This window comes from Sphaeramia orbicularis, chromosome 13, assembly GCF_902148855.1.
Source record: "Sphaeramia orbicularis chromosome 13, fSphaOr1.1, whole genome shotgun sequence".
In the NCBI taxonomy this organism is placed as follows: domain Eukaryota; kingdom Metazoa; phylum Chordata; class Actinopteri; order Kurtiformes; family Apogonidae; genus Sphaeramia; species Sphaeramia orbicularis.
The window spans coordinates 34,358,254-34,384,026 of NC_043969.1; the positions used below are offsets into that span (position 1 = coordinate 34,358,254).

At 36.3% G+C, this 25,773-nt stretch overlaps 1 protein-coding gene across 5 annotated transcripts in view; it reads left to right on the plus strand.

The window, feature by feature from the left end:
- Nucleotides 1–25,773, plus strand: part of frya (furry homolog a (Drosophila)) — an 86,080-nt gene that overhangs the window by 21,232 nt on the left and 39,075 nt on the right. For all 5 annotated transcript variants that reach the window (XM_030151900.1, XM_030151899.1, XM_030151898.1 and 2 more), the window contains exons 3-21: nt 7,689–7,742; nt 10,091–10,230; nt 10,337–10,427; nt 10,923–11,002; nt 11,957–12,037; nt 12,989–13,157; nt 13,838–13,930; nt 14,017–14,115; nt 16,138–16,239; nt 16,498–16,601; nt 17,484–17,592; nt 17,749–17,835; nt 18,694–18,865; nt 19,001–19,133; nt 20,278–20,385; nt 22,789–23,044; nt 23,173–23,358; nt 23,450–23,536; nt 24,724–24,983. In XM_030151900.1, the coding sequence (XP_030007760.1) occupies nt 7,689–7,742; nt 10,091–10,230; nt 10,337–10,427; nt 10,923–11,002; nt 11,957–12,037; nt 12,989–13,157; nt 13,838–13,930; nt 14,017–14,115; nt 16,138–16,239; nt 16,498–16,601; nt 17,484–17,592; nt 17,749–17,835; nt 18,694–18,865; nt 19,001–19,133; nt 20,278–20,385; nt 22,789–23,044; nt 23,173–23,358; nt 23,450–23,536; nt 24,724–24,983 (2,411 nt within the window). The remainder of the gene's footprint in view (nt 1–7,688; nt 7,743–10,090; nt 10,231–10,336; nt 10,428–10,922; nt 11,003–11,956; nt 12,038–12,988; nt 13,158–13,837; nt 13,931–14,016; nt 14,116–16,137; nt 16,240–16,497; nt 16,602–17,483; nt 17,593–17,748; nt 17,836–18,693; nt 18,866–19,000; nt 19,134–20,277; nt 20,386–22,788; nt 23,045–23,172; nt 23,359–23,449; nt 23,537–24,723; nt 24,984–25,773) is intronic.

Below are 25,773 nucleotides of genomic sequence, written 5' to 3' on the forward strand. Positions count from 1 at the left end.
CAAAAAGGAAGGGAGTCCAGGTCATAATTTGTGGTTTGGTAGTATCGTGGAACATAAAAAATGGACTGTTGGCCTTGGCGGAGGTCCTTCTGGTGTTTAATCCTGTGGCTGACAGGAAGTCAATGTAATGACTTAAGAATAACTGTGTGCGATGTGGTCTGACCTTTTGGTCTCTGTGCGAACGCTGGCATCTGCATTTTGAATAATGTGTTTTGACACGAAGCCACTGACTTTGGCCGTAGTATTAATATTCGATGTCGCCATTTTGACTGAACTCAGAGTCAACTATAACAATGTGAGTCTAATTTGATATTTGGAAAGTTTTATTTAGATTAATCATTAAAAATATCCCATGTGAACAGATGAAGGTGTCCATTTTAGTTAGCATAAAGTTTAGCCCATAAAGTTGGAATCAAATACTTTTACCTCTTCTCATGAAGTGATTGTGAAAAAAGTGTTTTATTCTTGATGGATAAAGTGTAACTGTGACTCTGTATGTAATCATTCATCAAGAGGACTGAGTTGGAAAACAAAATTATTCCAACTTAAAGGCCAAATGTGCATATGGTTTAATTTCATACAGTGAGAAGGAAATAAAACTGCCAAAAATAAAGAAATGGCCCTACTGTGGTAGCTCTGACCCCAAGGTTGTGAGCGTCTCTAAGGTCAGACAGTAAATAAACGGACAGACCCACTATGTCTGGTTGGGGTTAGAATATGGACCAACACCTTATTATTATATTTACAAACGACGGTAGTTCTGCTTCTGATGTAAACAATTCTCCAGAGACAGCTGGAGCGTCACCTTTTTTTATGATGTTCTGTATTTAATATGCAGTGTTACATTTTTAATGACATCAGCCTGACTAAATAGTATAAAGCAGTGGTTCGCATTCCTGGGGGGGATGCTCTCTGGGGGGGTGCAAGCACACAATGGGAGGGGGGAATCATGAAAAATCACAGACTCACTGCTATTAGACAACAAGATGCAGTGGATTCAAAATGCTAGTGGTTGGACTATTACAGTGTTTCTCAATGGGAGTCACATACTACCCCCCCCCCCGCCCCCCTTGGTTTACAGATTGAGCTCCATTGTGTGATAGGGGCATACCCCCCTTTTATCTTTTTACCTTTTATCCACATCCTCTACATACAGGTTTGTCGCGTTACTTTTAGAATAACGTACTCCCCCATCCCAACTTTTTTAGGGGTGGGATGGGGGGGGCAGCAGGAGGCTCATGATGCTATTAGTGGGACTTTGTTAAAAAAAGGTTTAAAAGTATAAAGCATTTACAGTTGAGATGTCACAATACTTGATGAGATATTACTACCTTACCGTGTTTAATTACTGTCACATGGAAGTTTTAGGAAATGCTCCATCAGCACAAATTAACCCCTTACTGACTAAATTTATTTGCTAAAAAGATAAATTATTTGTGTTGTTGCCATCAAGCAGATGCTAAATTAAGTGGAGATTGTTTATTTGAATGTAACACATAGAATAGCTGTGATGAAAATTTGTGATATTAGACATAATAGAAATAATAATAACTGATATTTTCCAGTTTCAGGTATGTAGATTGTATTATTGATGCCACTACTGATCAGTTCCTCCAGTCAAAAATCTAAATAAAACAAAAATGATCCAAAAATAAGCAGAATGTCATGAAATAACACTGTTACCGAAACAGGGCATTGAAACTGATCCATGAACGTCAGGGATCATAGGTAACCGGATTAAAAACACAGTGGAATATTGAAGTGAATTCACAACAGGGTCAAAACGCGGTATTTGAAATCTCTCTGACGGGACATTTTAGAGACAGTTTGAAAGATTAGTGTTGCTAAAAGGCCCACATTTTTACTTTTAAATTCATTTTTGCTTTAGTTGGACCATAACGGATTATCCCAAACAAGGAGCTACTTTATATTGAAATAAATGTTGGTATGGCAATCAATTAAAGTTCACTTTTTGAGGGACATTACTGTGTTTTGACCCGACAATAGTCTGCAAGATTTGTGGAATTAATCCTCAATTTAGAAAGGTTCATCAAACGCTGAGCTTTTTGATTATTCGTCCATATCGTAAGTGACAATTAACCGTGTCCATTTGACTGTTGATTTCTGCAGCTGACTGTGTACTGAGCATAAATAGAAAATCAGATGAAGGTTAAAAGCTGTCACTAAACTTCTTAAAGAGCTTTGCCCGGTCTGGGTCGGAGCTTTTCGGCGTTCGGCCTACAACGGCTGTCATAAATAATCCCGTTGACATACAAACACACAGACACTCAGACACAGAGGCAGACAAGGAAGAGCCTGTGTGGGCCGACGTGGACACCACCCACCACCCACCACCCACCACCCGCCACCTGCTCCCTGGTCCACATTAGTGTCTTACAAGTCCTGCTGAAAGTCAACTAAAAATTACCAGCTAATCCATATTCCTAAGAACAGCCCCAGGCTCCAGCTAAAATAGTGTGGCATTGTTAACTTCAAATAGTTATCCTTTCATGTGGTCTGAAGAGGTGTGATATATTGTGGTTTTGCTATCAGTGAGGCTTCTGTGGACAGCCCGTCTTCACTTTTAGAGACTGTGATGTATGTGAAGTTGTTAGTCACCGGCCTCGCTGTGGAGGGACGTTTTAATTACCACAGGGAAAGTGTGCAATCCCTCGTTTTAATGTTCTTCCCTCCAGAGAGCTACAGGGAGGATGTCTATCTCTTTAAATTGCCCTCAATAGAGATCTAGCCGAACAATTTCTTTTAACCCTGGCTAGCATTTACATGCATTCAGCTGTCCGTCCTATTCAGCCGCATTGTTTGGTTGAATGTGTTTAAATGAAGACAAAGTGTAAGAGGCCAAAGTATACCCCTGACTGGAATATGCCCAGGTTTAAAGCAGTTTAGGCCAGATTATACCCCTATGATATCAGTAGAGTTTAGTGATGTACAAAAGAGTTACTTAATTTTTCAACATTTTATTGAGGTTCAGCTTTATCAGGTAAGTTAAGTGAGGAAACTAACTGACTGAAATCTGAAAAATCTAAATTACGTTTATTATTTCAACTAGAAAAACCTTAATCATTAAAAAAAAATATTAAACTTCCACAGACATCAAAGATGAATATTCAGTTTTACCCTGTTTTGTTTATTCATTTATATTGACATACATTATGTGGTTTTATTCCATTCCTTCTTTTTGCATTGATCTGACAGCATCACGTTATGTTATTTCTGCCTTCTCCACTACAATACATTCATAGTTAGTTATGATTTTGTGTTTGCTGTACTCGTCTCTTTTATTGTGTTGTGTTGTTTTCTATGTTTTTATTCTGCTGTTGTGCACTTTTACTTTGTCTGTCAAAGCACTTTGTAAACTCAGTTTTTAAAGGTGTTATATAAATAAAGTTATTATTATTATTATTATTTATTATTGTTATTATTATTACTGCACTTCTCAGTAGTGTTTACACATTAAAATAAAAGCACATTAAAAACAAACTATTATAATGCAATTGTAACACAATGTTCAATTAATTTGACTCTTCATATATAACAAGTCATAACGTCCTGAAATGTTAAACACTGATAACAACATAGAATAGAATAGAATAGAATAGAATAGAATAGAATAGAATAGAATAGAATAGAATAGAACTCCAACAAAGCCCCCAATAAAATGTTGAAAAATTAGGTCATTCTTATGTATATCACTCAACATTCCAATCTATACATTCTGTTATATTCTGGCCTAGGCCACTTTAACCCCAGGTATATTCTGGGCTGGGGTTATACTTTGGCCTGTTACAATGGCCTGTGCTCAGAGAATGAGGAAGCTCGAGTATTTCCCCATTCTCACAACCTCTAAAATGACAAAAAATCCACACTTACACCTCCAAAACTCTGTGGGAATTTTCTGGAGGCTCTTTACAGCCACAGCTTCCTCATTTTTGCCATGTGTGTCACTAACAGGTCACCAGTAGGTCTCTGATGTAATAGGCTGGAAGGTCTGTGTCTGTTATTTGACCAGATTTTTCCTCTCAGACAGAACTGTGCACTATGTGAGAAGAGCAGAAAGAGGAATGACCTAACTAGAATCACTCTGTTTTTAAATTTATCCATATGCAAACTGTGTGATGCTGTAATTGGCCTGACGTAGAAACTCACTGCCTGTAGGTTGATGCCTAGAAATGTCTCAAAAACAGGGAAAACAAGAAATAAATACACGGCACAGGCAAAAGGAAGTGCCTCTGTCGGTAAATACACCACCACATATTGACAGAGGGGCTGTAATCTGGCACAGACAGACATATCTCTATACATGACTTGCAGTGTTTTTGCGACATGGAGTTTGTTTGTTCTCTCTGTGTCTGTATGGGTTCTCTCCAGGTACTCCAGCGTCCTCCCTCCCACCCTTAATCGGTTAATCAGTCAATTTAATCATATGTTGTTGTGAATGTGAGAGTGAATGGTTGTTCCTCTGCATATTTTAGCCATGGTATGAATTGGTGACATGTCCAGAGTGAACGTCACCTTTGCTTGATGGTAGATGGAACAGGCCCCAGTATCTGCCTGAGCATTAAGCAGTTCAGAAACAGTATGAGTGTTAGTTCTGTAGGTAGGGTTGGCTCCATCCACTGTCATATTAGAATAGGGGTAAAAGTTATGCTGTTTGGCTGGTTCTTGACAATGCTGAAACAATAGATTTGCAAAGCAGTGTCCGAGAAGACATCATTTTAGACACATGCTCATAAGGAAATCCCTACAAAACAAAATGACCCATAACAAGTGGTGCCAGGGAGGCCAAATCCTGCCCCTCGCTCATATTTCACCAATTATAAGTAAATGGGAAGAATTTAAAAATTCATAAAAAATTTGAACTTTGACCTACTGTTCCCAAAATGTAATGAGATCCATTCTAGGTCACTGGCAATCTATACACCCAATTTGGTATGAATTCACCCAATACTTTTGCTGCTACAGACATTAAAAATTTAAGCCATTACAAGTAAATGGGGAAAAAAAAAAGATTTTAAAAATTCATAACAAATGTGAACTTTGACCTACTGTCCCCAAACTGTAATGAGATTCATTCTGGGTCACTGGCAATCTATTAAATCAATTTGGTATGGATTCACCCAATACTTTTGCTGCTACAGACATTTGAAATTTTGCCCGGTATGAGTAAATGGGGGAAAAAAAGATTTTAAAAATTCATAAAAAATTATAACTTTGACCTACTGTTCCCAAAATGGAAAGAGATCTATTCTGGGTCACTGGCAATCTGTAAAACCAATTTGGTATGAATACAACCAATAGCTTTGCTGCTACATACATTTGAAATTTCACCCATTATAAGTAAATGGGGAAGAGAAAGATTTTAAAAATTCATATAACATTGTAACTTTGACCTACTGTTTCCAAAATGTAATGAGATCTATTCTGGGTCACTGGCAATATATAAGCCTAATTTAGTCTGAATTCAACCAATAATTTTGCTGCTAAAGCATTAACACAGAAACAAACAAACAAACTGAACCAAAAACAGTACTCCTTGCCTCCCCTTCAGGGGGCGGGGTAAAAATAAGTTTGTCGTCCTCAAAACTTGCCATTTCCAGGGTGTTGGTGGTGCTCAGAGGTTGTTGTTTGTTCACATTGTAGAGGGAACCTTCAAAATGGTAACACAGATAGTAGAAGGAAGGAGAATGATAAAATTCTTCTGGAAATATTCCCCGTCATTCCAGCAGAGCACCTCCAGCTAACCAGACTAGTGGGTCAGAAGTGATGACTGAGAGGGATTATTATTGTAAGAGTCTAAATAGTGTTTGTGAGGAAAATGTATGTATACTTTTCCTGTAAATTGACTGTTTAATCATAACAGCACAGATTGTTTAAGACAGTTAAAGTGTAGAATAATGTTTATTCTTTAAACACAGACTAGATTTATTGCATAAAACTGTTGAAGTTGCAGGAGAAGTTATTCCAAAAAGATGTTTCAAAGCAAGATGATTGAATACAAACAGTGCTGCTGTTTCAGCGACCGCATCGACTTTTCTGTCATTCTAGCACAGATGGGCTTCTCTTTTTTGATGCAAGCATTTGTCCAAAACTAAAAGGTTCATCAGAGGAGAGGCTTAGCTGGCATTCCAGCTGCAGCAGAGACAGCGACATTACCATCAGCCCACGCAATGTCAGTGTCAGACCCATTAGACAGTTAGCTGTTTTGGATTAATCATCAAGTGATGTGCTCTGATTTGCTGTCTGGGCAGTGAAACAGCAAAGGAATGCCTCTGACAGAGAAGCAGAAAGGTAAAGAAAAACAGACGGTTTGATTTGTGCAAGGCCAGTATATGCGGTAATTATAGGTTAAGCAAATAATTGTGGATTTAAGCATACTTCTTAAATGTTACTGTGGTGTATTTTAGGTCCATTAATGTGACAGGAGGTCAGCAAAAGCATTTCATCTTAAAAATGTATTGAATATTATTAAAAACTACAATGAAATGTAAGTTTCCTTTATTGAATCTCATTTTAATTTAACCCTCAAAGACCTAAACAGCTATTGGTGACCAAGAGCATCTACTGATCTAAAATGTTATATACATTTAACAATTAATCCTACCAAATGCATCCAAAAAAGTCAGGTAAAATTCAGCTTTTTAGCTTGTCATTGATATCAGATATCGTCCTGACACCCAGTAATGCATTTTTGTCCTCTGTGGGAGACAAAAGTTTCACAGTTTTACTTAAAAAATGCTGTCTATTGCAAAGGACCATTAAAAAATAAATAAATGAATAATAATAATTTTAAAAATGTATCTGAAAAAACTGTTGCATCATGCAGTTTCCAATCAAGACAATTTCATGTAAAAAAGCTAAAACTTTCTTTTTCCTGGGTCTCAGGAGGATATGTCCCATTTTGGAGATTCGGGTGCTCCATAGTAAACATGGAAATATTGTCATCCTCTGAAGTTATAGTTTGATAAATGACAGTATATGTAGTCGCTTGTATTTACATATAAAGATTTATTTTGTTGAAAAAGCCACTTTTGCTTCAGGTGTCTCTGTTATGATATAATAACATATGAATTTATGCTGAGATTTTCTAGATAAAGAAAAATGTTTGTTTTTCACCAAAAAATAAATTAATAAATAGTGATAATTCATTTGGGGAAGATTGTATGTAGAGAAAAACTGATTTGGAGGTCACTGCAAAAGTAGTTCTAGGTCTTTAAGGGTTAAATAACTTGACTAGAAGATTATGAGCCTCGACTTTAACAATATTTGTATTTAATTCTAAACTTATTTCCTGGTCTTTTACTAAACAAAGACTCCTACTAACAGCTGATATGGCAAAGACACAAGAACACCATCAGCTGGACTTTCCTTCCAATATTCGAACACCATGTTCTGAATCCCTCATGAAGGTGATTGTAACAGATGATAGAAGAGTATAATAATGGTAGGTGTCATGAATCAGCCGACCCACTCGTGCCAGGCATCAGACTGATTGATGGCTCTTTCATTAGTTGTGCTGTAATGAGTCCATGTTCAAAAATACTCCACAATCTTCAGACAGGGTAGAGTTATGAGCTCCAGACCAACCTCCAGAGAACTTTGCCAGTTTGAATCAGCAGAAATAAGAATATAAAACACATAAAGTTTCTTTCTGTTTCTTTTTTTTCCAGGAAAAGCCATTAACGAAGTCATTGCAAAGGGGAGAAGATCCACAGTTTGACCAAGTAAGTGCTGAAAAAGGTGAAATAATAGAAATGTATGTGAGTCACAAACCTAAACAGCATATACCGATATAAAGTGTTTAACAACTTTTGAAGTGAATTTAAGTAACTCAGGTAAAATGCAGTTTCTCAGGTTTACATCTGCATCAGCTCTATCATATTTGGATGTTCAGAGGCTTCAACAATGAAACACCATCATCTTCTGCAACGTTGATTCACCAATAGAACCCATGTAGTTTGTTAAATGAAAGGACTTGTAGACACTTGTTTTATGGTGATGGTATTGCTGAAAAGTCTGTTTTGCTTTAGTTTTTGTTTTGATATTATAATCCTTGAATTTACTTTGAACTTTAGCGATCATCTACAAGGGCAGTAAATTAAATGTAGGAAAAAGCCTGATTTTCGCTGGAACATTCAGATAATAGTATAGGATATTATTATAATAAAGGCCTGTAAATGACTTAGGAAAGGTTAAATGGAGAGAAAGAAATAATTTGGAAGTGACCACAAAAGTAGGTGTCATATGACACTGCAACTTTTAACTATTTACCATATGTTTAGATGTTTGGCTAACTTTAACCAAAATAGTAGACTAACAGTTGATAACTCAGTTTTCATCACAATATCATTTATTTTTTGAGATGATTTCAGCTATTTATTCTTTCTCTTGGTTTTATCCTACCATTTCTATTTAATTTAGCACTTTTTAGTCAGCTTACTAGACATTATAATAACAAAAAAACCTGATATTCATTAGTGATGTCCCAATCTGTATTTTTTTTCTGATCAGATCTGATTTTTTTTTTTAATGATTTGTTTTGCCAATACCAATCCGATACTGATACTTTTCATGATGAAATTTTGATTTATATTTGGAGTCATTATTTATAGGTTAATATGCTATTATTTTACTTGGGATCACAATTGGGCTGAATGTGGAACCTGAACTAAAACACCCTTAATAACTTTAGTATAATTTTTGCACTTTCCAAATTCCTATTGTGGGACAAATAAGAACCTTTGGTGGCTGTATGTTTGCCACCCCTGCTATAGCACGTCTATGGACAGGTCCATCCAGGGATTGGGGGGCGGGGGTGTGTTCCATGCCGTACGTACCTCACAAGGAGTACACACAGACCATATGACTGTACAAAGCGAAAGTGAAACTTAAGATGCTTTACTAATTCCTCTAAGTCTCCTGCTGTTGTGCAGCTCATTTTCCTTTTCCCTACCTTCGGAACCTTTAATTTGAGGAGGCGGGACATTTGTTTTAGAGGGCATTACCCCCCCTTTCCCCACCCCTCCAGAACAGGGCCAGGATCACCCTCATCTTGTGACTAAATCTGATCTGATCTTCTAAAAAATGCTAGATCGGCAGCCCATACTGGTATCAATCTTTACATCCGATTGTGACATCCCTAATATTCATTGGAAAATGCAAAGGTTAGTACTGTAATAAATGCTGATAAATGATTTTGGAAAGGTTTAATGCGGAGAAAGAATCATTTAGAAGTCGCCACAAATATTGTCTCTAGTTCCTTAAGTGACTCTTGAAGGTTTTACTGTGTTTTTGTTGTAGTCTTTGGTCGTGGCTTTGACTGTGATAGTTTACTTTCTGTCCTGTAAGGGGTTAAATAAAGGGCTCCCTCCCTCCCTCCCTCCCTCCCTCTCTGTATGAGCCCCTCACTGTAACATTCAAGGGTTGATGGGTAAAAGCCCCGATCACGTCCCAAAAGATCTTTCAGAGCCGTGAAGGGCACAAGTGTTTACCTTGAGTGCTGGCAGTGGCTCTGCTCTAGGTGTGTCCAGCAGGTCTGTGGCTCTGCAGAGAAGGCCCTTTCACTGCCACAGGGGTGTGTTTGTGCTGCTGCGTGAGGCCATTCAGTACCCACACAGAGCCAGGATTCTTCTCCATCCCCGTGCTGAATGAAGGGAACGCTGTATTCCCCAGCGCAACCAGACTCTCCTCCCTTCCTGTGTGCCCGACCCGTCCCACCCGTTCCTTCCTTTCCCTTTCCCTCACCCAAGACTGAGGGAAGCTGCCTCACGGGTACCTCATTTCGACAACCTCCACCCACATGAGAACCAACTCAGTCCTCTTAGATTTCTCTCTTTTATTGTAAAATCGGCTTTATTCTAATAGCTGTCTCATCTTGCCTCAGCTGTTGTAATATAGACCTGAGCACCGTGGCAACAAATGAAAACAAATCCACTTGTGCTGAATTTTTTATTTTTTTTTTTTAATTGCTGTGAAAATAAACAAAGGAAACACTGATATCTATCTGTTACTTGGGTATGTTAATTGCCAAACACAAACATTCATTTCCACGGTGTATGTCTCGTTCTTCTAGATGATAAGCACCATGAGTTCTTTGGCTGAGTACTGTCTGCCTTCCATCCTGCGCACTTTGTTTGACTGGTACAAAAGACAGAATGGACTAGAGGAGGAGTTGCACGAGTACCGTCCAAGAGCCAACACCAAGTCTAAAAAGTGAGAGTTAATACCTGAATTTGTGCATTTAATAAAAAAAAAAGAGAAGTGTGTGTGTATTGTGTGATTATAACAAACCTGCTGATATAATTTTTTTCTATAACAGTGATGAGCAGCAGAGAGATTATCTACTTGAAAGGAGGGATTTGGCCATCGACTTCATCTTTTCTCTTGTCCTAATAGAAGTTTTAAAACAGGTGACTGGATATTATTCTAATAATGATCAATGCAATCATACAGTAGTGGAAAAATGTTAAAGACACCCAAAATATAACAGAGTCTTAAATATTATCATGACATATTTGCTGAAAAACCTGTTTTGTGTTTCAAAAGGTGTGGCTGCATCAGACAAACACAAACAAATGCAAATAGCAAAACTAAATTCTTGACAGTTTCAACATGACATGCCCAGTTTTGACCTCGATGGAACAGAGCATGTGCAGAAGAGAGCATGTGGGTTTGGAGGATGGAACAATACTTGGCACAGTTCAATGACTTCGTAGTTAATCTTTAATATTTCATATATGCATGGGGTGTCCATAAACTTTTTTCCACCACTGTAATGTAAAACCCACTGATGTAGCTTTGATTCTATGATGTTGAAACATATTTAGCAAACTGATCATGTTGGATATTTTGTTTGATGTTTTGTAAACTTTTGCTCTTTGTCGTGTGTCCTGATTCATACCTAGATGCCGCTGCATCCAGTCCTAGACAGTTTGGTCAATGAAGTCATTAACTTAGCCTTTAAGCACTTTAGATACAAAGAGGGGTAAGTTCTTGCTTTCCTTATTTCTTTATTTCTTTTACTCTTTTTTTTTGTCTGAAGAGGAACTTAAGCATTTTAATGTTAGTGTTATTTGAATTAGAGTCATATATGAGACAGGTTGAAACTGTTATAGTTAAGATTGTATGTCGATATCATAACTACAGTCGTGGAAAAAATTATTAGACCATCAAAAGTCATCAAAAACAATGGCTATGCAATCAAGTACTAACTCCTGTGTGCATCATGTGACTAAAACAGACAGAATAGAAAACATGGGATGCCTAAAAGCACTGTTTTTGGCAGTACAGTGCCATAGATACTGATGTAAGAACTGAAGTGATTTTGATTATTAATAAGAAAACCATGGAAAATGTCTAGATATCAGCTCTGAAATTAAACTACTATGAGATATTTTTATTGTTGTCATTATATTTGTCCAAACAAATGTACCTTTAGTTGTAACAGGCATTAAAATGAACAGGAAACTGAAGAAAACAGGGGGTGGTCTAATAATTTTTTTCCCTGATTGTAAGTTATCTTCTTCAATTCCCAAATGTTAAGAAACAGACCTAAACCAATTAGAGCAATGAAACATTTTACTACATCTTATCTGGAGAATGGAAACATGTATTTTTTTTTTTTATATTCATTGTTTGTTCCTTTGGTTATTATCAAGACAATCATGGAAAATAGCTAGATATCAGCTCTTAAATTAAACTCTTATTACTCTTGTTTTAAATTGAACAAGAAATTGAAGAAAACAAGGGTGGTCTAATAATTTTTTATGCAACTGTATAAGATGCTCTCTTTCATATGAAGATGAATAGCATGTATATTGACCTCACTGTTGTTTAATTCAAGCGTTGCCTGAGCTTAAAGTTAACTAGAGTTAGGGTTCTCAGCAAGAGTGGATGTTAAAAGGCTAATTTTGCTTTTCTGTTTTTGATTTTTTCACAGGTATCATGGTCCTAACACTGGCAACATGCACACTGTAGCAGACCTCTATGCTGAAGTCATTGGAGTGTTAGCCCAGTCCAAGTAAGTAAAACCCAGAGCTGCATGTTGCTAAATATACGAGCAGTTACTGTAACTCTAGGATTGTTCTCCGTTAATCCACATTCATTTGCCTGTGAAATCTTTGTTCATTACTCTGTTGGGGTTGGTGTGATGCCACATCACAATGATATGTTACCATTCCTAATGCCTTCCTGCAAAACATTACCCAGTTCAAGAGAGTGGAACATACTGTAGGGTCATGCTTTTGGACAGATCTCCTACACACCAAACTAGGACTGGAAATTGATGTCTGTTTATTTGAAGTTTTCACATCATTGCAGCGAGGAGCAAATCTTGAAAATAGAGATATGGATGTGAAGTGTGTGGCAGACTTCCATTCTAAAGTGCTCTGTTCAAGTTAGGCCCTTCGAAAATAATCGAGATTCCTTAAAATGAAAGTATTACTCCAATTTAACATTAGTAAAATACAATAATTGGGTTATTTTAGGCAACATCAGGGAAATTGATGCTGTTTTAGTTTTAATAAACTTTAAATGTGGTTTCCATATCACAGTTTGTATATGTAGACAGAATAAGCAAACCTCCTTTTATGATCAAGAGTGGCCCGAGATACAGCTGTATTAAGGAAAGAAGTTAAGATATGCTCATATGAGCTCCCATGATGAATTGTCTTCTAAATTTAGACCAACTAAAGAATCCCATCTCTGGTGCAATTTGGGTAAGGGATCAGGTGCTAGACAGAGTTCATCCCAGGGCACAGACTTGGAGTCTGCATTTGGAGAACAAGATGAGGGGACGATATTTTTAGGACCCGTGTTCCCTGAATATGTTGTCACTGTATTATTCCTGCGTCATGACTCTCAGTGGAGATGCTTTTGGTTGAAGTGATGATTTGGGATTTGTGTGACTGAGCTGTGCCGGTACATCTTTATATAGAAACTCATTTAGGGTTTTTTTTTTTTTCTTCTTCAGGTTTCCTGCTGTGAAGAAGAAGTTTATGACTGAGCTAAAAGAGCTGCGACAGAAGGAGCAGAGTCCATATGTAATCCAGAGTACTATTAGCCTCATCATGGGAGTCAAGTTCTTCCGAATAAAGATGTATCCGGTGGAGGATTTTGAAGCCTCTTTTCAGTTCATGCAGGTATAAAAGTCTAAAAAATAAACATGTTTAAATGTCTATCAAGGCAAATGTTAATAAATGAGTAAAAGAAATGAGGATTGTTTTGTATCACATACAGGGGCACTGTTTCCAAGCTAAATGCGTGGTACACACATAATGTCACTTGCGCTAGTGTGAAAACGAAACTGAAACTTAACGTGCTTTCAACATCCGATTCCCAAATTCTATGCCTCTATTATGCAGCGGATCTTACAGGACATTTTCGCAACTTCTTCTTCTGTATCCATTGGACCCCCTCCTCTGCTCTGTGGGCCCCCCAGAAATGCTGGGCCCCATGAATTTATCATGTTTACCCCTCCTTATCGGCACCCTAGGTTGTATACTACATTAACTGAATGAGTGAAAACACAATTCATGTAGTATACAACACAAAACAACCCTAATTTCTTTTACTCACTCGTCAACATTTGCCTTTATAGTCATTTAAACATATTTATGGTTCACTTATTATTATTATCAACATTATTTATGAATAAATTTATAGAATTATCAGGAATTAATAGCAATTTAACATAATCAATGTCTACTAGTTTTTGTGGGTTATTGTCCATTTTGACTATATAGTATTAATTCTGTGCAGTATACACAGTGATATACACTTTTTTTTAATGTTTAGTCATTCGCTGCCTTCTTTCCTGCAGGATTGTGCCCAATATTTCCTGGAAGTCAAGGACAAGGACATAAAGCATGCCTTGGCTGGTCTGTTTGTTGAAATTTTGGTCCCTGTTGCCGCAGTAAGTTTTTTTGCAGTACAGGTATATGTTCTAATCTAGAGAAGAGGACAGCTCTGACAGATCCTTGTCATGTGACCATGTCCTAGGCCGTGAAAAACGAGGTGAACGTACCCTGTCTGAAGAACTTTGTGGACAGCTTGTACGACACAACCCTGGACTTATCCTCCAGAAAGAAACACTCACTGGTGAGTCACCGCACATAAGAAAAACGACACAACCTGTTTGGACTGCGTCAGTGTGATCACTCATCTGCATGTTTATATTACTCAGATACCTGTGGTCATTTTAGGGTCACTTTTATATAATGGTCCTTCATAATGTCATAACAGGAGACAGCTTATGAGGAAGGAGACGATGCCAGTTTTAACCCATAAAGACTCAGTGCTACTTTTATGTCATTCCCAAATGAGTTTTTCTCTTTATTTAACCTTTCTTAAGTGATTTATCACCATTTATTATAATAATATCTTCTGCGTTTTGTGTTTTTTCCATGAAAATCTGTTATTTTCTTGTATTTAATATGCTGATCATGTAGATGCTCATAAAATCTCAGGTTAAAGTTGAGGGGTATTATATCAGAAACAGAGAAAACTAAAGAAAAAAGGACTTTTTCAGCAAAGATATCAACAACTGAATGTAAAAACAAGTGTCTCCATCCACTGTCGTTTATCAAACTCCATGGGTTTTACTGGTGAATCAAAGTTGTAGAAGATGACGGTGTTTCCACGATAACTATGGAGCCTCTGAACATCCAAATGGGTCATATCTGATGACCATGAAAAGATGAAAAACTGTATTTTACACCAATTATTCACATGTATTGACAGGATTAGTGGATCAACAGGTATTAAACAGTTTAGATCAGTAGATGCTTTTGGTCGCCAGTGGATGTTTGGGTCTTTATGGGTTAAGCACAATAACATAAAGTATGTGGCGGTAAAGAGAAGCATTCTGTATCTAAAGTCCTTTCCCTTTCATTTGTACAAGGTCTTTATTGACTTTGATTGATTGATTGATATCTTTATTACCTCCACCAAGGAGGCTATGTTTTTGCCGGCGTTGGTCTGTCTGTCTGTTTGTCTGTCTGTCTGTGTGCAAGATAACTCAAAAAGTTATGGACGGATTTGGAAGAAAATTTCAGGAAATGTTGATACTGGCACAAGGAACAAATGATTGAATTTTGGTGGTGATCGGGGTGGGGCATAGGGGGGCCCACTGAACTGCCTTGGCGGAGGTCTGCGCTCTCCGAGTGCTTCTAGTTTCGATCATGTAAATGAAAATTTTAAAACAAAAATGCAAATAAATGATAATCAAGAGAATGAGAAAAAACACAAAATGGTAACTTAAAACTGTAACGTTTTCAGCCTCAAAATTTCCGTGAGCGAAAAGGAGTAGGAAGAAGTATAAACTTATCTAATCCAACCCCTTCAAACCTTTGCATACTTATAAAAAACAGCACTCCCAAATTTATCAACAGTTTTGAAACATTTAGTCACTCATCCATATTACGATACATTCACCAACACTTTGCATATCCAAATAACAAACAAGTACCTAATCTGGAAAATCCTTTCTTTTTGTCTCTTTTTAAACACAGTCATACTGGCAATTTGTTTTAGTTCTGGACTCAATCTGTTTTACAGTTTAACTTCCCTAACTGTGATACAGAAGCTTTTCAATGTTGTACGCACGCTTCTGACCTTAGATTAAAATTTTCCCGTAAATTATAACTTGAGGCTGAAACAAATTTTATAAGGCACATTGCCGGAAAAAAACATAACCAAACTAGAAGCACTCGGAGAGCGCAGACCTCCGCCAAGGCTGATCAGTGGCCCCCCCCGTGGGCCCCCCCACCCCCGATCACCACCAAAATTTAATCATTTCTTCCTTATCCCATTTCCAACAAACCCTGAAAATTTCATCCAAATCTGTCCATAACTTTTTGAGTTATGTTGCACACTAACGGACAGACAAACAAACAAACAAACAAACCCTGGCAAAAACATAACCTCCTTGGCGGAGGTAATGAAGAAAACATCCTCAACAAAAGTTTTTCAGATGTAAAATATAACTATACATATGGACAAACTGAAGCTGTAAATATGGCAGTTCTGATTATTCTGCCTATTGTTGAAGTCAGTGTAAGCCTAATGTAACAATGCAGTCTAAGATAAATGAGTTTTAACAGTTCCTTTCTCTCTTCAAAGGCTTTTTACCCTTTAGTGACGTGTCTGCTGTGTGTCAGCCAGAAACAGTTCTTCCTCAACAGATGGCATGTCTTCCTTAACAACTGCCTCTCAAATCTAAAGGTATGTAACCTGGAAAGTCTGATTAAAGTTCTTTGAGCAGTTGTGCATTCTTATCATACAGTATGTCTGAAATATTTAAAGAGTACACTTAATACTTCAGGGAGTAATTACCATAACTACAGTATTCTCATAGCATCATACAGTATATATCACTGTAATGATGTGTAATTTCATGACTATGTTCTTTATATAAACCTAAGTGTTGCATTGTGCATTCTGTGGTTGTGACTTTCTACTATAAATCACCTTTTATTACAGAGTCGAGACCCTAAAATGGCTCGCGTCGCCCTTGAGTCTTTGTATCGGCTGCTCTGGGTCTACATGATCCGAATTAAGTGTGAGAGCAACACAGCAACACAGGGGTAAATATCTTCAACCTATATTTAATACAGTGAGCATTTTAATGCAGCATATACGAGCCTTTGAGAACCATGTTGATGGAGCTGTAGTATTAAAACAGCAATATACAACTGATAAACAAAGCTGCATAAAATCCCCTTCAATTGTAGCTTGGTTTTTTTTGGTATTTGGAATAAAAATGTGTGTTGTGTTAGTGGTAGTTGCCCACAGGTTCATCTGTGGTTTAGAGACATGATCAACTCAGCCTCTTATTTTCTTTTTAATGAATGTCAGTGGACCATGGAAAAAGATGGTATTATCATCTTGTAAATCATGTGTGGCTAAAATTTACATTACCAACAGCTGTTAAACAATTAATGCAAATGTTGCCTTCATTATTTTCTTTTAAACTCCAGGAGTTCATTAGTTTCATAATTTCTCCTCAAATTAAGCCAAATAAACTTAAACATGGAGGCCTCAGTTTGGATTTTTTAACAGTGTAAAAATGGCTAAAAAGTGGAGTAATATGTATATATATATATATATATATATATATATATATATATATATATATATATATATATATATATATATATATATATGTATATATACATATATATATATATATATATATATATATATATATATATATATATATATATATATATATATATAATATCATGCAAATAAGTTCCAGCTAAAATGATCAAAATTGAAAAAAAAAAAAAAAAAAATGAAACAAGAAAAACCTTGATTTATGAATGTTTACATATGCATTGTATGGCAAAATGAGTAATTGTCCCATACACTTTATATTTAGATTTAGATTTATATGAATGAATAAATGATTAGGTATTGTAGATTGTTACTATTTGGCTTATTTGGCTTTTTTTCTCTGTTTACAGCCGCCTGAACACCATTATCACAACACTTTTTCCCAAAGGATCCCGCAGCGTGGTACCAAGAGACATGCCCCTCAATATCTTTGTCAAAATCATCCAGTTTATTGCACAGGTAAAGTAGGGCAAAAATGAAGTAGGGCACTCACAGCAGAGGTCATTCATCACACAGACTAGTCATTACATCACCTGTGGCTCTTTAAAGACACATTCAAGGATATCATATAATATACAAGGATATAATGTTCTCTCATGTTCTCTTATTTCACAGGAAAGACTTGATTTTGCCATGAAAGAGATTATCTTTGACCTCCTTTGTGTAGGGAAACCTGCAAAAGCCTTTAGTCTTAATCCAGAGGTAAGAATTTTGTTGATTTTTTGTTTGTTCTAGGAAAAAGAAATATATGAAAATTTATTTATGTTGCTCCGTAAAATGAGTAATGATAATTAAAATAGAGCTCAAAGAAATGTATCCAGGATTCAGCCTTTAGCATTCATTGGTGTTTCATCATTTTTCTTCATCATTCATGTGAGATAAACTATATCCCTTTTGCATATACTGTCCTGTAGTTGCAATGTGTTACTACTGAACATAATATTAGAATAAATGGTGATAAATTACTAAAGAAAAATTAAAAATAGAGAAAAAAAATAATTTAGGAACTGCCACAAAAGTCACTCTGGGTCTTTATGAGTTAAAATCCAAAAGAATAGAGAATGATATGAACAAAATCTTGTGAATATCATATGGAGTGACCTTGACCTTTGACCTCTCGAGATCAACTGCATTGAGGTTCTAGATCTTGACATTGTACAAGTGTATAGCAAATCAGACTAATTTTCTCCCTAGAATTTTCACCAGGATATGATAAAAAAAAAAAATTGCAAACTGTCCCTTTTGGATCTGGGAATGTTTGTTTTCTGACCTTGATATTTACCAAAATATAAAGATTTCCTTTTCTTTTCTGTCAGACAGATAGAAAAAGTATATTTTTACCTCGACATGTTTCGACTATAACCTGTAACATTTCAAGGTAGAAATAACTTTTTTCTATCTGTCTGACAAAAAAAGAAAAGGAAATCTTTATATTTTCAGTAGACAGTATGAACCTAATCGGACTTTTTACCGAAATGTTCAACACACTGCTGAGAGACAAAAAGGCAAACACTGGTAAAAACAGCATTAATAGTAAGCTTTTATTTCTCTCCTGTTCAGAGAATGAATATTGGTCTGAGAGCATTCCTGGTCATAGCTGACAAGCTGCAGCAGAAGGACGGCGAGCCCCCCATGCCTAACACTGGTTGCACTTTGCCCTCTGGGAACACACTCCGAGTAAAGAAGACATACCTGAGCAAAACGCTGACAGACGATGAGGCCAAAGTCATCGGTGAGTGAAATAGATGGGGTCAGGAATGTGGAAAATGTTCAGCTTCTTCTTCTTTTTTTTTTTTTTTTTTTGCACCGACATCCTTAGCGTCAAAGATATGAATCAGGTGGAAACTTCCTCTGTCATGTTTTCCAGGAATGTCGCAGTATTATTTTCATGTAAGAAAGGCTATTGACAACATCCTCAGACACCTGGATAAAGAAGTTGGACGCTGCATGATGATGACTAACGCACAAATGTTGAATAAGGAACCTGAGGACATGATCACGTAAGTGTACATAGCATCGTCAAACTAGTCACCAACATGTGGAAAAAGTGTGGAAGGATGTTAAATATACTCCCATTGTCTTATCATCTCATCATCAGTTTAACCCATAAAGACCCAAAAATGAATTTTTCCCTCAATTTAACCTTTTTTAAGTGTTTTATCACATTTTATTATAATATTATCCTCTGCATTTTTGCGTTTTTTAAGTGAAAATCATGTATTTCCCTATATTTAATTCACTGATCATGTAGATGTTCATAAAAGCTCAGATTAAAGTTGAGGGTTGTTATATGAGAAACAGTGAAAAGTGAACAAAAAGTGACTTTACACTGGAAAAAATCAAAATCTTACCAAGTGTATTTTTCTCATTTCTAGTCAAAATATCTCATCGAACTTAAAATAAGACATATTTACCTAAAGAGTAACTACTCAATGAGATATAAGAACAAATTTTTAGACAATAGATCTTGAAAATCTTATCTCAAGAAATCTTACCAAGATAGTTTTCACTTGTTCCATTGGCAGATTTTTTTTTTGCTTGACTTAAAAGCAAAAGCAATTTTTTTTTCCTTGGTAAGATTTCTTGACATAAGATTTTCATCATCTATTGTCTAAAAATAAGCTCTTATATCTCACTGAAAAGTTACTCTTTTGGTGATTATGTCTTATTTTAAGTGCAATGAGACATTTTGAGTAGAAATGAGAAAAATACACTTGGTAAGATTTAGATTTTTTCCAGTGTATCAGCAAAGATATCAATAACTGAACATAAAGTGTCCCCATTCACTGTCATTTATCAAACTGGTGATAAGTGACAGGTTTTTTTTACCGGGGAATCAATGTTGTAGATATCAGTGTTTCCGTGTTCATTACAGAGCCTCTGAACGTCCAAATGGGTCATATCTGATGACCATGAAAAGATAACAAACTGTATTTTACACCAATTATTTATATGTATTGATAGGATTAGTGGATCCGAAGTTATTAAACATTTTAGATCAGAAGATGGTTTTGGTCACCAGTGGCTGTTTGGGTCTTTATGAGTTAATTATCACTGTATGACACTTGCCCAAAACATCTTTATTTTCCATTTACAAAACAAATGGAAACTTTTGTTGCTGAATTTGAAATCTCACTCCCGCAGAGGTGAAAGGAAGCCCAAAATTGACCTGTTCAGGACATGTGTCGCTGCCATTCCTCGTATCCTCCCTGATGGCATGTCCAAACCAGAGCTCATAGACCTGCTTTCTCGGTGAGTTCATTAAAAAAACACTTTATATGCTACGTATTACATAACTGAGATAAAACAACAAAGCCCTTGGTCTCGGTGTGTCTGCCCAGATAATTAACCAGAGATCTAATCAATGTCCTCTGGAGAGATTCCAGGCTTGTTGACGGATTTTTAAAAAAATAACCTCCAGGGTAATCGTCTGAGTTTCTGGTTAATTCAAGTTTGGCTGTGTACCATGCAAAAATCAGTCTAAGAGTTTTGTTTATAATTCAGTGTAAGCCCTTTTCTTTCTAACTTTAATGTCAAAAGGACGACTTGTAAGACTTGTAACTATTGAGGATATCAGTTTTCATTTTTCTATGTATGTTGACAGGTACATTATTTCAGCAGGAAGCTTATTAATAAGAACTACTTCAACATAGCTCGCTGCTGTCAGACATCTACATTACAAAACTCCCGCTTGGCAAGAAATGTCAAACCCTAATTGACAAGCATGTATTTAACCTTTTATAGGGCACTCATTCAAATACTCTGAAATTCAACATTTCAACCTTAGTGTGTTATTGGACATCGTCATCTACCTCCTCGTCGGCTGCTGTTACAACAGTCTCCCTCCTCTTGGCGTAAAACATCCGAGCAACGCTTGCTAAAGAGTAAACACGTGATAAAACAACTGTTATAAGGTCATAAACTAACAAAAATCACTCATATTCACTTTATTTATGAAAGTCTTTTTTTAACAAATACAAAAACAACAAACAGAACAAACAGGTCGTGAGGTCAAGGGGTTACAAAGATCGCATTGTTTGGTTGGGGTGTAAGAAAATATCGGTTCTGCAATATATCACGATATTTAATTTCACAATGCTGTATCGATATTAAAAAGTACTGTACCGATATTTTTAGGTATTTATTCAAATGCAGATATTGTGGAGGTTCATTTTTGTTTTTTTGTTTTTCTTTTTCGTTTATATTTTATTTATTATTTAACACTTTTTTGTTAAATAATGTTAGTTCCTTTGTTGGGATTGCACAAAATAATATTACGATGCTAGTTATGAACTAATAGAATATGAAGATTTGAGCAGGATCTTAAACGGTAATGTCTGTAAAACATAATTTAAGTTTTAATGCAGGACAATTTTGTGATGTAGCATTAGATCCTGTTCTGATCAAATGAAAATGTGTTTAGTATTTGTGAATATTTCTGGTGTAATTCAATTCTTCGAGGAAATAATCATTTAAAAAAAAGAAACAAACGCAAAAATGGCCTTTTTGACAGTATCATGATATATCGTGATATATCATATCGTAAGCCTAGTATTGTGACTTGTATCATATGGCCAGATTTTTGCCAATACACACCTCTATTGTTTGAACAAACAACACAATTTTTACACTTTTACACTTTTACAGGTTAGGTAACGTGGCATTTTTCCCAACGTTCCTCACCCAATTCTTTGTGCAGTCGTATTGTGTAGGTCATCTGTTCTAGTAAATGGAGATGTTTTATAATATTGGTAAAGACAGTCATCGTTGGACATTCTCTTTTAAGCTGGTATTTTATAATAGTCTTTTTACTCACTGCTAGCAAGACCTTGAGGAGGTTAGCGTCATTCTTACTAAGACCAGCAGCTTCATGACCAAGAAAGAGGGAAGTGAATGATGTGTTGATTTTAAAACCCAAAACTTTAGACATGATTTTAGATACTTCCTTCCAGTAAGTCTGGATAGAGGGGCACAACCAGAAAACATGGGCATGATCCACAATGGTTCCTCCACAATCTCTGTGCCAGGTTGTTTGGCCTTCTGTTTAGGAGTAATTTAAAAAAAAAATCAGATCAGGTTTTTCCAACAAAAGTCCCGCCATGTCTAAGAATTAGAGGACAATTGAGTTTTCCAAGCACTTAGCCATACATCATCAGTTATTTCTCATATTCACTTTTTTGAAGCTTCAAAATGTCTAGAAAATTTCTCTAAGTCACTGTGTTGTTATAAAAATCAACATGCTTCTGGACCTCACTGAGGCACGGGATTGACCCCATATTTAAAAGCATTGGAACCTTGGGGAACTGAGTCTTCGCTGTAGCCGTCCTGACCCTATGGAACTCACTCCCACAAAACATCAGGAACTCAGACTCAATACAAAACTTCAAATCACTACTCAAATCTCACCTGTTCAAACTTGCATTTTCTTGAGTCCCTTTGTTCTTTTTGTTTTGTTTGTTTATGAAGCGTCTTTGAGTGTCCAAAAAAGCGCTATATAAATGTGATGTATTATTATTATTATTGTTATTATTATTATTATTATTATTATTATTGTTATCAATGTTTGCTGAAATTACCAAAAATAGTCACTTGCCCGATAAAGTGTTAATATATCTGTCTTGTTTTTTTTTTGGTTTCTTTTTTTCACTATGTCAGGCTAACTATACACATGGATGATGAGCTGCGACTCATCGCCCAGAACTCTTTGCAAAGTCTGCTGGTGGATTTCTCAGACTGGCGTGACGACGTCCTGTTTGGTTTTACTAACTTCCTCTTACGTGAGGTCCAAGACACCCACCAGGGATTGTTAGACACATCTCTCAAATTGCTGCTGCAACTGCTCACCCAGTGGAAACTTGCGCTGGCAGTCCCAGGAAAGACCAGCGACACTGCTAAGATACACACTGCAGAGGTACATGTCTTCACTGAGTGATATGTATTTAGATTTTTCCATATATACAAGTTCATGACATGACATGCACCATGCAAAGTCCTGTCACAAACACCTAGATTTGTCATATCTTGGTATTTATCTTATAGCTGCTGCAACAAACAAGCTCCAGTCTAAAGATCCCTGCAGAACGAGGTCCTCATTCCACGGTACTTCATGCTGTGGAGGGTTTAGCACTCGTACTGCTCTGCTCCTGTCAGCTGAGCACTCGCAGACTATCCATCGCCATCCTCAAGGAGATACGTAGTCTCTTTATGACCATCGGACAGTCTGAGGTAAAATAGGACGGAGTAAAATCTAAGGTAGACCCTTAAAAGTTTGGTGAAAGTGATTTTAACTTTCGTTTTTGTGTTTCTTCACCTACAGGATGATGATAAACCCATGATAGAGATGATGGACCAGCTGAGTCCAGTAATCCTGGAAAGTTTTGTCAATGTGGCAGTCTCCGACACAGTAAGTTGTTTGTAGCATTGCTCTGTGGCGCCGCTCCAAACTAAACCTGGATCCTGAACCGAGATGTGCTGTATTTGTTTAACTTTTCCTGGGCTTTTTCTTGGAGTTTATTCATACTGTGGTAACTTCATGAGGCCGGACTTCCAAATAGAAATGTTAGCTGGTCATTAGATGTATTGACTTAGTGTGGAAGCTTATGGACCCACTAGCAAATGCTGGTTGCGTTGATTGTGCAGCGGTAAAATGTTGTTATCTAACACGTTAAAGTAGAATTAACTGCTGGATCTAAGCTCTTTGACCTCTATTTTCATGCAATTAACCCATGAAGACCTCGACCTACTTTTGTGCCACTTTCCAAATTAATTTTTCTCTGTATTTAACCTTTTTTAAGTGATTTATCACCATTTATTATAATACTATCTTCGGTATTCTTTGCTTTTTTGAGTGAAATCAGGTATTTTTCTATATTTAATTTACAGATCATGTAGATGTTCATAAAAGCTCAGATTAAAGTTGAGGGTTATTATATCAAAAACAGAGAAAATTGAAGAAAATGTGTCTTTTTCAGCAAAGATATCAATAATATAATCTAAAAACAAGCATCTCCATCCACTGTCATTGATCCAACTCCACTGGTTTTACTGGTGAATCAATGTTGTAGAAGATGACCGTGTTTCCATGGTAACTACAGAGCCTCTGAACGGCTAAATGGGTCATATCTGATGACCGTGAAAAGATGCCACTGCATTTCACACCAATTATTTTAATGTATTGATAGGTGTAGTGGTTTGGAAGTTATTAAACATTTTAGGTCAGTAGATGGTTTTGGTTGCCAGTGTCTGTTTGGGTCTTTATGGGTTAATAAACTGAGAATATATATATATATTTTTTAAAGTAAGTAAAATTTATTTATATAGTACTTATCACAGAATAAACGTCACATAGTGCTTTACAGATTAGAAGATACAAGACAGCAACACACAAAAAGAATACAAAGTGCAAAAATACAAAATATGAAATTCTAAAATACCCAAAGAATACCCATAAAAGCAATAAAATAAAGGTGGGTCTTAAGATGCCTCCTTTTTTTTTGTATTTACATAGAAAAAATGCAGGAGACATGTTTCTAATTGGACGTCTAATTCAGTCATGACCTCTGACCTTTGACCCTGTTGTCTGGTTTGTAGGCTTCCATACCAGCTGGACACCACGTGGACCTTCAGTGGCTCGTGGAGTGGAATGCACTGCTCGTCAACAGTCACTATGACATTCGGAGCCCGTCGCATGTGTGGATATTTGCGCAGTCTGTGAAGGACCCCTGGGTGCTGTGTGTTTACAGCCTCCTCCGACAGGACAACCTGCCCAAACACTGCCCCACCGCCCTCAGCTACGCCTGGCCCTACGCCTTCACCAGAATGCAGACGCTCATGCCCCTGGTAGACCCAAAGTAAGCATTGACAAACTGGGGAGTGGAGCTGATTATGTATTTTTTTATTATTTTCTTTTTATAATTACCAGTATCATATCTGTCTTTTTTTTTTAATTCAAATTTTTATTCAGAACAGTCTCATAACTTATTATACAGGACGTCAATGATACAAAGTACACTGTTCTCTTTTTTTTTTTTTTTGAGAAGGAAAAAAAAAGGGTATCAATAATGCTCACTGAAAGGATGAAAAACAGAAAAAGTAATATAAATAAATTAAATAAGTATGTAAAAAATGGAAAATAATAATGATATTAACAAGTTTGATCATATCAGTCTTTTAACCCATAAAGACCCAAACAGCCACCGACAACCAAAACCATCAACTGATCTAAATGTTTAATAACTTCTGAACCACTAAACCTATTAATACATGTAAATAATTGGTGTAAAATGGAGTTTATTATCTTTTCACGATGGTCAGAGGCTCCATAGTGAATGTGGAAACATCGTCATCTTCTATTCACCAGTAAAACCCATGGACTTTGATTATTAACAATGGATGGAAACATATGCTGATGATGTATTTTGCTGAAAAAGTCACTTTTTCTTCAGTTTTCTCTGTTTTTAATATAATAACTCTCAACTTTAATCTGAGCTTTAATGAACATCTACATGATCAGTGAATTAAATATAGGAAAATACCTGATTTTTCACTGAAAAAATGCAAAATACAGAGGATAATGTCATAATAAAATGTGATAAATCAATAAAGAAAAGTTAAATATAAAGAAAAAAATATTCTGGAACT